This window comes from Calonectris borealis, chromosome 36 (genome assembly GCF_964195595.1).
Source record: "Calonectris borealis chromosome 36, bCalBor7.hap1.2, whole genome shotgun sequence".
In the NCBI taxonomy this organism is placed as follows: Eukaryota; Metazoa; Chordata; class Aves; order Procellariiformes; family Procellariidae; genus Calonectris; species Calonectris borealis.
This window is the reverse complement of record NC_134347.1, coordinates 717,634-732,059: the sequence shown is the minus strand read 5'-3', so window position 1 is coordinate 732,059 and position 14,426 is coordinate 717,634. Positions and strand designations below refer to the sequence as shown.

Here is a 14,426-nt window from a genome sequence, read left to right as displayed (position 1 = left end):
GCTGGGTGGGGGGCACCCATGGGTGGGGGGGGGGGGTCACCCATGGGGGATGTCTTCCCAGTGTGGGGGGGGGGGGGTATCCCCTGGGAAGGGGTCCTGGGTGGGGTATCCCATGGAGGGGGGTAGTTGGGTGGGGGGGGTGCCATGGGGGGCACCCATGGGTGCTGTTGTGCCTTGGGGTGTTCTATGAGGGGGGGGGGTTTTGGGGAGGGTTGTTGGGTGGAGGTGGGGGGGGGGGGGCATGGGGGTTGGTCACCCATGGGTGATGTCATCCCTGGGGGGGGGGGTCCCATGGGGGTTGGTCACCCATGGGTGATGTCATCCCTGGGGGGGGGGGGGAGGGAGTACCCCATGGGGCGGGGGTCACCCATGGGTGATGTCATCCCTGGGGGGGGGTCCCATGGGGGTTGGACACCCATGGGTGATGTCATCCCTGGGGGGGGGGGTCCCATGGGGGTTGGCACCCGTGGGTGATGTCACCCCTGGGGGAGGGGGGGTCCCATGGGGGTTGGCACCCGTGGGTGATGTCACCCCTGGGGGAGGGGGGTCCCATGGGGGTTGGCACCCGTGGGTGATGTCATCCCTGGGGAGGGGGGTCCCATGGGGGTTGGCACCCGTGGGTGATGTCATCCCTGGGGGGGGGGTCCCATGGGGGTTGGTCACCCATGGGTGATGTCACCCCTGGGGGGAGGGTCCCATGGGGGTTGGTCACCCATGGGTGATGTCACCCCTGGGGGGGGGTCCCATGGGGGTTGGCACCCGTGGGTGATGTCATCCCTGGGGGGGGGGGTCCCATGGGGGTTGGTCACCCATGGGTGATGTCACCCCTGGGGGGAGGGTCCCATGGGGGTTGGTCACCCATGGGTGATGTCACCCCTGGGGGGGGGTCCCATGGGGGTTGGTCACCCATGGGTGATGTCATCCCTGGGGGGGGGGAGGGAGTACCCCGTGGGGCGGGGGTCACCCATGGGTGATGTCATCCCTGGGGGGGGGGGGTCCCATGGGGGTTGGTCACCCATGGGTGATGTCATCCCTGGGGGGGGGGTTGCCCACGGGGGTCCCATAGCGTGGGTCCCATGGGTGGGGGGGGGGCACCACCCATGGGTGATGTCCCCTGGGGGGGTATCCCATGGGGGGGGGGATACCTGGGTGCAGGGACATCCCATGGGTGGGGGTCCCCAGACAATGGGGGGGTGACCCCTTGGGGGGGGCAGGTCCCATGGGTCGGGGGATCCCATGGGTGGGGGGGGGGGGGGTTCCTGGGGGGGGCGGGGAGGGGCCCTATGGGGAAGGTCCGGGGGGGGGGGGGCATGGGTGATGTCATCACTTGGGGGGGGGGGTTGTACCCCATGGGGGGGGGGTGGGGCAGGCGGTGACGCTGTGGGGCGCAGAGGAGGGGACCCCCCCCGCGGTGGCGCTGAGCCCCAACCTCTCGGGGCGCTTCGAGTCGCGGTTCGTGGCCGTGCGGGTGGAGCCGGGGCCGGCCCTGATGCTGCGGGGGATGGCGGGCGCCTGCCTGGGCGTCTGGGTGGCCCACGGGGAAGGTGGGTGCGGGGGGGGGGGCACTGGGGGGGCACGGAGGGCGGGGGGAGACTGGGAGGGCAGTGGGAGCACTGGGGGAATAGGGGGGCACGGAGCACTGGGGATACTGGTGGCACTGGGAGGGCAGTGGGAGCACTGGGGGCATAGGGGGGCACGGAGCACTGGGGATACTGGTGGCACTGGGAGCACTGGAGGCATAGGGGGGCACGGAGCACTGGGGATACTGGTGGCACTGGGAGGGCAGTGGGAGCACTGGGGAATAGGGAGGTGCAGAGCACTGGGGATACTGGTGGCACTGGGAGGGCAGTGGGAGCACTGGAGGCATAGGGGGGCACAGAGCACTGGGGATACTGGTGGCACTGGGAGGGCAGTGGGAGCACTGGGGGCATAGGGGGGCACAGAGCACTGGGGATACTGGTGGCACTGGGAGGGCAGTGGGAGCCCTGGGGGCATAGGGGGGCACAGAGCACTGGGGATACTGGTGGCACTGGGAGGGCACTGGGAGCACTGGGGGCACTGGGAGCACTTGGGGCATAGGGAGGTCCCAGAGCACTGGGGATACTGGTGGCACTGGGAGCACTGGGGGCATAGGGGGGCACAGAGCACTGGGGATACTGGTGGCACTGGGAGGGCAGTGGGAGCCCTGGGGGCATAGGGGGGCACAGAGCACTGGGGATACTGGTGGCACTGGGAGGGCAGTGGGAGCACTGGGGGCATAGGGGGGCACAGAGCACTGGGGATACTGGTGGCACTGGGAGGGCAGTGGGAGCACTGGGGGCATAGGGGGGCACAGAGGACTGGGGATACTGGTGGCACTGGGAGGGCAGTGGGAGCACTGGGGGAATAGGGAGGCACAGAGCACTGGGGATACTGGTGGCACTGGGAGGGCACTGGGAGCACTGGGGGCACTGGGAGCACTGGGGGCATAGCGGGGCACAGAGCACTGGGGATACTGGTGGCACTGGGAGCACTGGGGGCATAGGGGGGCACGGAGCACTGGGGATACTGGTGGCACTGGGAGGGCACTGGGAGGGCACTGGGAGCCCTGGTGGCACTGGGAGCACTGGGGGCATAGGGAGGTCCCAGAGCACTGGGGATACTGGTGGCACTGGGAGGGCACCGGAACCCCTGGTGGCACTGGGACCACTGGGGGCATGGAGGGTGTGGGGACACTGGGAGCACTGGGTGGGGCACTGGGAGGGCACTGGGGCATAGCGGGGCATGGGGACGCTGGGAGCACTGGGACCACTGGTGGCACTGGGAGGGTACTGGAAGCCCTGGTGGCACTGGGGGCATGGAGGGCGTGGGGACACTGGGAGCACTGGGTGGGGCACTGGGAGGGCACTGGGGGCATAGTGGCGCACAGAGCACTGGGGCCACTGGTGGCACTGGGACCACTGGGGGGCCCAGCGGGCTGGGCGGGGGGGAGGGGCTTCAGGCTGCCATGGGGGGCACTCGGGGACCCTTTGGGCTGACGCCCGTCGGTGCCCCCCTCCCCCCCCCTTCCCCCCCTCCCCCCCTCCCTCCCCTCCCCCCCCCAGGCCGGTTCCAGTTCCGGGATCCCGGGGGGCTGGCGGCGGCGCTGGGGGGGGGCCTGGTCCCCCTGCGCTACGTGGACGACGCCGGGCGCCCCACGACCCGGTACCCCCTGAACCCCAACGGTTCGGGGGGGGCGGTGGCCGCCCTCTGCTCCCCCTGCGGCCGCCACCTGGCCCTGATGCCCCACCCCGAGCGGGGGGTGCGGGCCTGGCAGTGGCCTTGGTGGCCCCCGGTTTGGGGGTACCCCCCGGCGGGGGAGGGGCACCCCGCCCCCTGGCTCCGGATGTTCCGGAACGCCTGCGAGTGGTGCCTGCGCTGGCCCCACGGCGAGCCCTGAGACCCTCCCCCCACCTCCTCCGGCTGACCCACGGACGGACCCACGGACGGACCCACGGATGGACCCACGGATGGACCCACGGACGGACCCACGGATGGACCTGACCAACGGGCAGCCCCACGGTGAGCCCTGACCCACGGACAGACCCACGGATGGACCCACGGTCGGACCCACGGACGGACCCACGGACAGACCCACGGACAGACCCACGGACAGACCCATAGATGGACCCACGGACGGACCCACGGACGGACCCACGGATGGACCCACAGATGGACCTGACCAACGGGCAGCCCCATGGCGAGCCCTGACCCACGGACAGACCCATGGAGGGACCCACGGAGGGACCCACGGACGGACCCACGGACAGACCCACGGACGGACCCACGGACAGACCTGACTAACGGGCAGCCCCACGGCTGCCCCACGGCAAGCCCCAACCCATGGACAGACCCACGGATGGACCCACGGATGGACCTGACCAACAGGCAGCCCCACGGCGAGCCCTGACCCACGGACAGACCCACGGAGGGACCCACGGATGGACCCACGGATGGACCCACGGGTGGACCTGACCCACGGGCAGTCCCACGGTGAGCCCTGACCCACGGACAGACCCATGGAGGGACCCACGGACGGACCCACGGATGGACCCACGGGTGGACCTGAGCCATGGCCAGCCCCACGGCTGCCCCACGGCGAGCCCTGACCCACGGACAGACCCACGGACAGACCCACGGATGGACCCACGGGTGGACCTGAGCCACGGCCAGCCCCACGGCTGCCCCACGGCGAGCCCCGACCCACGGACAGACCCACGGACAGACCCACGGAGGGACCCACGGACAGACCCACGGGTGGACCTGAGCCACGGCCAGCCCCACGGCTGCCCCACAGAGAGCCTGACCCCCACCCACCCTCCCCAGCACTGACCAATGGGAGTTGAACCCCCATTTCCCCTCCACCAATAGGAAGCCCGGGCCACGGAGGGGGCGGGGCTTGCAATAAAGCGCTCTGGATGCAGCCACGAAGAATCATTGGGGGGGTCCGGACGCCGGGGTCCCCCGAGGGGGTGGCGGGCACCCTGGGGGGGGGGTGGGGGGCACCCTGGGTGTTCTGGGGGGGGGGGGGGTGGGGGGCACCCGGACGCCTGGGTCCCCCCGAGGGGATTCGGGACCCTCCCCTCCCCCTCCCCAGCGGACCGCAGGGGGGGAGGGGGTTGGGCACGTGCGGACACTGAGACCCCCACGACCCCTCCCCCCCCCCCACCTCCGGCCGTTTGTCACCTCCCCCCCCCCCCCCCCGCCGTTTGGCACCACCCCCACCCCGGGGGACCCAGGCGTCGCGTGGGGGGGGGGGAGGAGAGGGGAGGGGGGAGGGGGGGCGGCACAACCCCTCTGTCACAAACCCGACCCCTCCCCCCCCACCCCCAGCCCCAAATCCCCGTGAAATGAGCCCAAAAGGTCCCCGGGTGGGGGGGGGGGGGGGGGTGTGGGTGTCAGCCGCCCCTCCCCCCCCCGCCCCCAAGCGTGGGAGAACCCGGGCGGGCGGGTTCCCAGGCCCCCTCCCCCACCTCCGGCCGCCGCCGTTCCCACGGGCGGGGGGAGCGCGGGCGGCCCCTCCCCCCCCGGCGGTGCCGGACACGTGCGGGATCAAAGGGGCCGCCGGGGACCCCCCTCGTGCCGGGCCGCACCTCCCCCTCCCCTCCCCTCCCCCCGCCGCCAGCGGACCCGGGCCCCCGGGCCGGATCCACCGCCCCAGTGCTCCCAGTGCCCCCCAGTGCTCCCAGTGCTCCCTCCAGTGCCCCCTCCCAGTGCCCCCCCAGTGCTCCCAGTGCTCCCAGTGCCCCCCCAGTGCTCCCAGTGCCCCCCCAGTTCTCCCAGTGTTCTCTCCAGTGCTCCCCCCCAGTGCTCCCAGTGCCCCCAGTTCCCCCCCCAGTGCTCCCAGTGCCCCCCCCAGTTCTCCCAGTGTTCTCTCCAGTGCTCCCCCCCAGTGCTCCCAGTGCCCCCCCAGTTCTCCCAGTGTTCTCTCCAGTGCTCCCCCCCAGTGCTCCCAGTGCCCCCAGTTCCCCCCCCAGTGCTCCCAGTGCTCCCAGTGCACCCCCAGTGCTCCCTCCAGTGCCCCCTCCCAGTGCTCCCAGTGCCCCCCCCAGTGCTCTCAGTGCCCTCCCAGTGCTCCCAGTGCCCTCCCAGTTCTCCCAGTGCTCCCCAGTTCTCACAGTGCTCCCCAGTGCTCCCAGTTCCCTGCAGTGTTCCCTTCAAATGCTCCCAGTGCTCCCAGTGCCTCCTCCAGTGCCCCTTCCCAGTTCTCCGAGTGCTCCCCCAGTGCCCTCCCAGTTCTCCCCAGTGTTCCCTTCAAGTGCTCCCAGTGCCCCCCAGTACCCCCAGTGCCCCCTCCAGTGCCCCCTCCCAGTACTCCCAGTGCCCCCCCCAGTTCTCCCAGTGCACCCCAGTGCTGCCCCCATTTCTCCCAGTGCTCCCAGTGCCCCCCAGTGCTCCTCCAGTGCCCGCCCAGTTCTCCTCCCATTTCTCCCAGTGCCCCAGTGCGCCCCCAGTGCTCCCCCATTCCTCTCAGTGCCCCCCAGTGCTCCCAGTTCCCCCCAGTGCTGGAGTGCTCCCCCAGTGCATCCTCCAGTGCTCCCAGTTCCCCCCAATACCCACAGTGCTCACAGTGCTTCCACTACCGCAGTGTCCCCCCAGTGCCCCCATTGCCCCCCAGTGCTCCCAGTGCTTCCACTTACCCCAGTGTCCCCAGTACCCCAGAGCCCTCCCCCCAGCGCCCCCAGTGCTTCCACTGCCTCGCCAGTGCCCTCCCAGCACCCCCCCAGTGCTCCCCGAGTGCCCCCAGCGCCCCTCTCCCCTCCCACTCTGCCCCCAGTGCCCCCAGCGCCCCCAGCGCCCCCCCAGTGCCCCCAGCGCCCCTCTCCCCTCCCCCTCCACCCCCAGTGCCCCCCCAGTGCCCCCAGCGCCCCCTCCCCTCCCACTCTGCCCCCAGTGCCCCCCAGTGCCCCTCAACGCCCCCCCAGTGTCCCCCAGCGCCCCCCCAGTGCCCCAGTGCGCCCAGTGCCCCCCAGTGCCCCCCCAGTACCCCAGTGCCCCCAGTGACCCCCAGCGCCCCCCCAGTGCCCCACTGCCCCCAGTGACCCCCAGCGTCCCCCCAGTGCCCCACTGCCCCCAGTGACCCCCAGCGCCCCCCCAGTGCCCCCCAGTGCCCCCACTGCCCCCCCAGCGCCCCCAGTGCCCCCCAGCGCCCCCCAGTGCCCCCAGTGTCCCCCAGTGCCCCCAGCTCCCCTCTCCCCTCCCCCTCCGCCCCCAGTGCCCCCCAGTGCCCCCCAGTGCCCCCAGTGCCCCCCAGCGCCCCCAGCGCCCCCAGCGCCCCCCCAGTGCCCCCAGCTCCCCTCTCCCCTCCCCCTCCGCCCCCAGTGCCCCCAGCGCCCCCAGCGCCCCCCCAGTGCCCCCAGCTCCCCTCTCCCCTCCCCCTCCGCCCCCAGTGCCCCCCAGCGCCCCCCCAGTGCCCCCAGCTCCCCTCTCCCCTCCCCCTCCGCCCCCAGCGCCCCCCGTGCCCCCCCAGCGCCCCCCCAGTGCCCCCAGCTCCCCTCTCCCCTCCCCCTCCGCCCCCAGTGCCCCCAGCGCCCCCAGCGCCCCCCCAGTGCCCCCAGCTCCCCTCTCCCCTCCCCCTCCGCCCCCAGTGCCCCCCAGCGCCCCCCCAGTGCCCCCAGCTCCCCTCTCCCCTCCCCCTCCGCCCCCAGCGCCCCCCGTGCCCCCCCAGCGCCCCCCCAGTGCCCCCAGCTCCCCTCTCCCCTCCCCCTCCGCCCCCAGCGCTCCCCCTGCCCCTCCATCCCCCGCTCCCCTCCCCCCCCCCGGACCCCTCCGCCCCAGCCCCCCGCCCCGGGGCGGGGCCGCCCCGTCCCATAAAGGGTCCGGCTGGGACCCCCCGGGCCAGACCCGCCCGCCCGGCCCCGGCCCCGGCCCGGCACCATGAGCAGCTCCGCGGAGCCCCACAGCGACAGGAAGGTAACGGCGGCCCGGCCCGGCTTGGCCCGGCGGGGGCTTGGCCCGGTTCGGACCCCTTTGGCCCGGTTCAGCCCGGTCTGGGCTTGGACCAGTTCAGCCTGGTTTGGGCTTGGCCCGGCTCAGCCCAATTTGGCCCGGTTCAGCCTGGTCTGGGCTTGGACCAGTTCAACTTGGTTTGGGCTTAGCCCGGCTCAGCCCAATTTGGCCCAGTTCAGCCCGGTTTGGGCTTGGCTGGGCTCAGCCCAATTTGGCCCGGTTCAGCCCGGTCTGGGCTTGGACCAGTTCAGCCCGGTTCGGGCTTGGCTGGGCTCAGCCCAATTTGGCCCGGTTCAGCCCGGTCTGGGTTTGGACCAGTTCAGCCCGGTTTGGGCTTGGCCCGGCTTAGCCCAATTTGGACCGGTTCAGCCCACTAGGGGCTTGTCCCAGTTCGGACCCCTTTGGCCCGGTTCAGCCTGGTCTGGGCTTGGACCAGTTCAGCCTGGTTTGGGCTTGGCTGGGCTCAGCCCAATTTGGCCCGGTTCAGCCTGGTCTGGGCTTGGACCAGTTCAGCCTGGTTTGGGCTTGGCCCGGCTCAGCCCAATTTGGCCCGGTTCAGCCTGGTCTGGGCTTGGACCAGTTCAGCCCAGTTTGGGCTTGGCCTGGCTTAGCCCAATTTGGACCGGTTCAGCCCACTAGGGGCTTGTCCCAGTTCGGACCCCTTTGGCCCGGTTCAGCCTGGTCTGGGCTTGGCCAGGCTCAGCCCAATTTGGCCCGGTTCAGCCTGGTTTGGGCTTGGCCCGGCTCAGCCCAATTTGGCCCGGTTCAGCCTGGTCTGGGCTTGGCCCAGTTCAGCCCAGTTTGGGCTTGGCCCGGTTCAGCCCAATTTGGCCCGGTTCAGCCTGGTCTGGGCTTGGACCAGTTCAGCCCGGTTTGGGCTTGGCTGGGCTCAGCCCAATTTGGCCCGGTTCAGACTGGTCTGGGCTTGGCCCGGCTCAGCCCAATTTGGCCCGGTTCAGCCTGGTCTGGGCTTGGACCAGTTCAGCCCGGTTTGGGCTTGGCTGGGCTCAGCCCAATTTGGCCCGGTTCAGACTGGTCTGGGCTTGGCCCGGCTCAGCCCAATTTGGCCCGGTTCAGCCTGGTCTGGGCTTGGCCCAGTTCAGCCCGGTTTGGGCTTGGCTGGGCTCAGCCCAATTTGGCCCGGTTCAGCCTGGTCTGGGCTTGGACCAGTTCAGCCCGGTTTGGGCTTGGCTGGGCTCAGCCCAATTTGGCCCGGTTCAGACTGGTCTGGGCTTGGCCCGGCTCAGCCCAATTTGGCCTGGTTCAGAGCGGTCTGGGCTTGGACCAGTTCAGCCCAGTTTGGGCTTGGCCCGGCTTAGCCCAATTTGGACCGGTTCAGCCCACTAGGGGCTTGTCCCAGTTCGAACCACTTTGGCCCGGCTCAGCCCAATTTGGCTCGGTTCAGAGTGGTTTGGGCTTGGCCCGGTTCAGACCCCTTTGGCCCAGTTCAGCCTGGTTGGGACTTTAATTGGTTTGGACCTGTTTGGCCCAGTTCAGCCCAGTTTGGGCTTGACCCGGCTCAGCCCAATTTGGCCCGGTTCAGCCTGGTCTGGGCTTGGACCAGTTCAGCCCGGTTTGGGCTTGGCCGGGCTCAGCCCAATTTGGCCCGGTTCAGCCTGGTCTGGGCTTGGACCAGTTCAGCCCAGTTTGGGCTTGGCCCAGCTCAGCCCACTTTGGACCGGTTCAGCCTGGTCTGGGCTTGGACCAGTTCAGCCCAGTTTGGGCTTGGCCCGGCTCAGCCCACTTTGGACCGGTTCAGCCCACCGGGGGGCTTGTCCCAGTTCGGACCATTTTGTCCTTGTTCAGCCCGGTCTGGGCTTGGCCCAGTTCAGCCCGGTTTGGGCTTGGCCCGGTTTGGACCCCTTTGGCCCAGTTCAGCCTGGTTGGGACTTTAACTGGTTTGGACCTGTTTGGCCTGGCTCAGCCCGGTTTGGCTTGGACCAGTTCAGCCCAGTTTGGCCCGGTTCAGCCCGGTTTGGGTTTGGCCCTGCTCAGCCCAACTTTGCCCAGTTCAGGCCGGTTTGGGTTTGGCCCAGTTCGGCCGCATTTGGCCCAGCTTGGCCCAGTTCAGGCTTGGCCCAATTCAGCGCAGTTCCAACCAGTTAGGGTTTGGCCCGTTTTGGCTTTGATTGGGCTTGGCCCAGTTCAGGCCAGTTTCCCAGTAAAGACTTGGCCTAGTTTGGCCCAGTTCTACCCAGTTAGGGTCTTTGCTCAGTTCAGCCGTGGTTGGGCTTGGCTGGGTTGAGCCTGGCTTGAGCTTGGCCCAGTTTGGCTCACCTTGATCCAGTTAGGACTTGGCCCAGTTTGACCAGTTTCAGCCCAGTTAGGACTTGGCTCAGTTCTGCCCCATTCAGGCTTGGCCCCATTCTGCCCAGTCTGGCCCTGTTAGAACTTAGCCCCGTTTGGCCCATCTAGGTCTTAGCCCAGTTCAGTCCAGTTAGGACCTGATCCAGTTCAACCCAGTTCAGCTCAGATTGGCCCAGTTCGGCCCATGTTGGGCTGGTTCGACCCAGTTTGGCCCAGTTCAACCCAGTTCAGCTCAGATTGGCCCGGTTTGGCCCATGTTGGGCTGGTTCGACCCAGTTTGGCCCAGTTCAACCCAGTTCAGCTCAGATTGGCCCGGTTCGGCTCATATTGGGCTGGTTCGACCCAGTTTGGCCCAGTTCAACCCAGTTCAGCTCAGATTGGCCCGGTTTGGCCTATGTTGGGCTGGTTCGACCCAGTTTGGCCCAGTTCAACCCAGTTCAGCTCAGATTGGCCCGGTTCGGCTCACATTGGGCCGGTTCGACCCAGTTTGGCCCAGTTCAACCCAGTTCAGCTCAGATTGGCCCGGTTCGGCTCACATTGGGCCGGTTCGACCCAGTTTGGCCCAGTTCAACCCAGTTCAGCTCAGATTGGCCCGGTTCGGCCCATGTTGGGCTGGTTCGACCCAGTTTGGCCCAGTTCAGCTCAGGTTGGCCCAGTTCGGCTCACATTGGGCCGGTTCAACCCAGTTTGGCCCAGTTTGATCCGATTCAGCTCAGATTGGCCCGGTTCGGCTCACGTTGGGCTGGTTCGACCCAGTTTGGCCCAGTTTGGTTTGTTTCAAGCCCAGTTCAGCCCAGTTCACCCTGGTTTAGCTCAGTCTCAGCTCAACCCAGTCCAGACTTGTCCCAGTCCAGCCCTGCTCAGCCCAGTCTGGTTCAACTTGGCCCAGTTCATCCAAACCCAGTTAAACCCAGCCCAAGTTTGTCCTGACTCAACCTGGTTTGGCCCCGGTTGGCTCAGATCAGCCCAGTTCATCCCAGTTTGGCTCTGCTTGCCCACACTGGGCTCTGTCTGTCTTGGCCCAGTTCAGCTGGACCTGGTTCTAACCTGTCTGATCTGGTCCAGTATGGCCCAGTTCAGGCTGCTCCAGTTTGGTCTGGGCCAGTTCAGTTCAACCCCATCCAGTTTGGTTGGACCCAGTTGGACCTGGCCTGGTTCAGCCCCAGCCTGACCTGGTTTGGCCCAGTTAAGCCCCATCCCAACCCAGTTTGTCCCTAACCCATTTGATCCCAGTCCAGTTTGGTCTGGTTTGGCCCCAACCTGACCAGTTTGGCCTGATTTGGCCCAGTTTGACCCCATACTCACCCAGATTGGCCCCAACCCAACCCAGTCTGATTTAACCCCAACCTGGTTTGGTTCAGCCCTGGCCCAGTTTGGCCCAGTTTAACCCCAGCTCAACCCATCCTGTCCCAGTTTGGCCCCAATCCATCCTGGTCTGGCCTGGTTTGACCCCAACTCAACCCAGTTTAACCCCCTTATGACCTGACCCAGTTTGACCGCAGCCCAGTTTGGTTTGGCCCCGGCCCAGTTGAGCCCAGTCTGGGCTCTAACCCAACCCAGTTTGGTCCCAATCCAACCCATCCCCTCCCAGTTTGGCTCCAACCCAACACGACCTGGTTTAGCTTTACCGTTTGGTCCCAGTCCAACCCACCCCATCCCAGTTTAGCCCCGTCGTGACCCGGCCTGGTCTGGCCCTGGCCCAGTTAGGCCCGGCTCGGGGCTCACTTTCACTCTGCCCCCTCCCCCTCCCCCTCCCCCCCCCTCCCCCCCCCCCCCCCGGGCAGCTCCTGAAGCCGCTCATGGAGAAGCGTCGTCGCGACCGCATGAACCGCAGCCTCGACCGGCTCCGGCTGCTGCTGCTCGCGGCCACCCGTGACGAGGTGAGGCTCTATCGCGACTATCGCGCCTCTATCACGGCTCTATCGCGACTATCGCGCCTCTATCACGGCTCTGTCGCGACTATCGCGCCTCTGTCGCGCCTCTGTCGCGCCTATCGCGCCTCTATCGCGCCTCTGTCGCGCCTATCGCGCCTCTATCACGGCTCTATCGCGACTATCGCGCCTCTATCACGGTTCTGTCGCGACTATCGGGGCGCTATCGTGGCTCTGTCGCACCTATTGCGGCTCTGTCACGACTATCGCGGAACTATCGCGGCTCTGTCACAACTCGGTTCTATCGCGGCACTCTCATGACTATCGCGGCTCTTCACACCTTTCTCTGTTGTGACTATCACGACTCTGTCGTGACTATTGGGGCTCTATAAGGGCTCTACTGTGACTATCGCAGCTCTGTCACAGCTCTACTGTGATACTATCATGACTATCGCAGCTCTGTCGTGGCTTTATCTTGACTATCGCAGCTCTATCACAGCTCTATAACGACCTTCAGGGCTCTGTCGAGGTTATCTGGTGGCACTATCACGATTATTGCAACTATTGTGACAGTTCTGGCTCTGTTGTGACTTTCACAGCTGTAGCTGGGCTCTATCGTGACTATCAGGGCTCTGTCGTTGCTATCACATCTGTTGGGACTCTGTCATGACTCTGTTGTGACCCGTTTACCATTATTGGGTCTCTATCGTGGCTGTATCGTGATTATGGGGGCTCTACTGTGACTCTGTCCTGACGCTCAGGGCTCTCTCGGAGCTCTATCGCGATTATCCGTCGCGATTATCACCTTGTTATCCCGCCTGTCGCCCGTCACTGCAGCTACGGCAGCTTTGTCCCGGTGCCTCCCCCCACCAGGGGCCGCTGTCGGGACACGAGCGGGACTCTATCGGGACACTTGGGGCCCTGTCGGGGCTCTATCGGGACAGTATCGGGGAGCTCTATCGGGACACTATCGGGGCTCCATTAGGCGCTATCGGGGAACTATCGGGGTGCAATGTGGGAGCGCTATTGGGACACTCTTGGGGCGCTACCAGGGTGCTGTCGGGGCTCTATCGGGCCACTATCGTGACACTATCGTGACACTATCGTGACACTATCGGAGCAATATCAGGCCCGCCCCCCCCCCCGGGGCTTGCTCACGGCTCTCTGGGGGCGCTGTCAGGGCCCTATGGCGGTTCTGTCACGACACCGTGGCCCCCTCCCTGCGCCCCACCGTCGCGATTCGTGTGACATGTGTCCCCCCCTCCCCTCCCCCGCCCCGCCTCTCTCTCTCTCTCTCTCTCTCTCTCTCTCTCCCCCCCCTCCCCCCGCCCCCCAGCGCCTCCGAAACCCCAAGGTGGAGAAGGCCGAGATCCTGCAGAAAACGGTGCAGTTCCTGCGGGCGCAGCCCCTCTCAGGTCCGTGCCTCAGTTTCCCCCCCACCCCCCTCACCCCCCTCCCCGGGACCCCCACCCCTGCCCCACAGCCCCCGGGGACGCCATGTTGTGGGGTGGGGAAGGGGGAGGGGGAGGGGGGGGGGCGGCGGAGGTGGTCACCATGTTTCTCTTCGGCACAGAGCCCTCGGGGACGGAGGAGTTGTTCCTGCGGCGCTACCGTAGCGGCTACCGGGAGTGCCTGGCCCGTGCCGCCTGCTTCCTGCAGGCCATCCCGGCGGAGCTCCCTTGCCCCATGGCCGTCTGCCCGCCGCCATTCACCGCCGGCCCTGCCGACACCCCCGGGCGCCACGGACTGCCCGCGCCGCGGGTGGGAGCCGGCTGCCCCGGTTACCATGGTTACAGGCCTAGTTACCACAACGTCGGGCCTACTCCGGGGCCTAGTCTGGGGCCTACTCACAGGCCTGACTGCGGCCTTGGTTACCGCCCTGGTGACGGCCCCGGTTGCCCCAGCGATGGCCCCTGTTGCCCTGATGATGGCCCCAGTTGCCCTGGCGACAGCTCCAGGTGTCCCGGTTACCACGGTTACGGGCCTGGTCTGGGGCCTGGTCTCGGGCCTACTTTCGGGCCTACTTTTGGGCCTAGTTGGGGACCCAGCCTGGGGCCCCGGCACAGCCCCGGTTGCAGGCCTGGTCGCGGCCCCAGCGGCCATGAGGACTCACGGCGGCGCTGCGCCAAGGAGGAGGCGCCGGGGGAGGGCGGGGGGCTGCCGGGGCCGCCCCGCCATGTCTGGAGACCCTGGCCCTGAGCCACGGACACTCGGCCACGGGGGGGGGGGGGGAGGGGGAGGGGCGGCTGTGCGTCCCCCACTTGCTTACTGGGAGTATGGGGGGGGCTGGGGGGCTGGGAGGATGGGGGGGAACTGGTATACTGGGAGGAAGGCAGGCTTTTTAGCTGCTATACTGGGAGGAAGGCCCTTTTTAAGTGGTGTACTGGGAGGACAGGGGTAAACTGGTATGCTGGGAGGAAGGTAGGTTTTTATTAAGTATACTGGGAGGTTTTCGCTGGTGTACTGGGAGGAAGGTGGGTTTTTAACTGGTATACTGCGAGGATAGTGGTTAGTCACTTGTATACTGGGAATTTTTTTTTTTTTTAAACTGGTGTACTGGGAAGACTGCGGTTCTTAACTGGTATGCTGGGAGGAAGACCGCTTTTTCACTGGTCTACTGGGAGAATGGTTTTTTTTAACTGCTATACTGGGAGGAAGTCTGCTTTTTCACTGGTATACTGGGAGAATGGTTTTTTTAACAGGTATACTGGGAGGAAGTCTACTTTTTCACTGGTATACTGGGACAATAGGGTTTTTTTAACTGGTGTGCTGGGAGGAAGG

At 67.2% G+C, this 14,426-nt stretch overlaps 1 protein-coding gene across 1 annotated transcript; it reads left to right on the top strand.

Moving 5' to 3' along the window:
• Window positions 1–1,391: 1,391 nt before the first annotated feature.
• Window positions 1,392–4,441, top strand: LOC142074443 (phosphoribosylformylglycinamidine synthase-like; the record flags this gene model as incomplete). Its single annotated transcript, XM_075135067.1, has 2 exons — window positions 1,392–1,544; window positions 3,084–4,441. Coding segments are annotated over 2 exons (488 nt in total), but the record flags the coding sequence as incomplete, so codon positions are not given.
• Window positions 4,442–14,426: the final 9,985 nt, after the last annotated feature.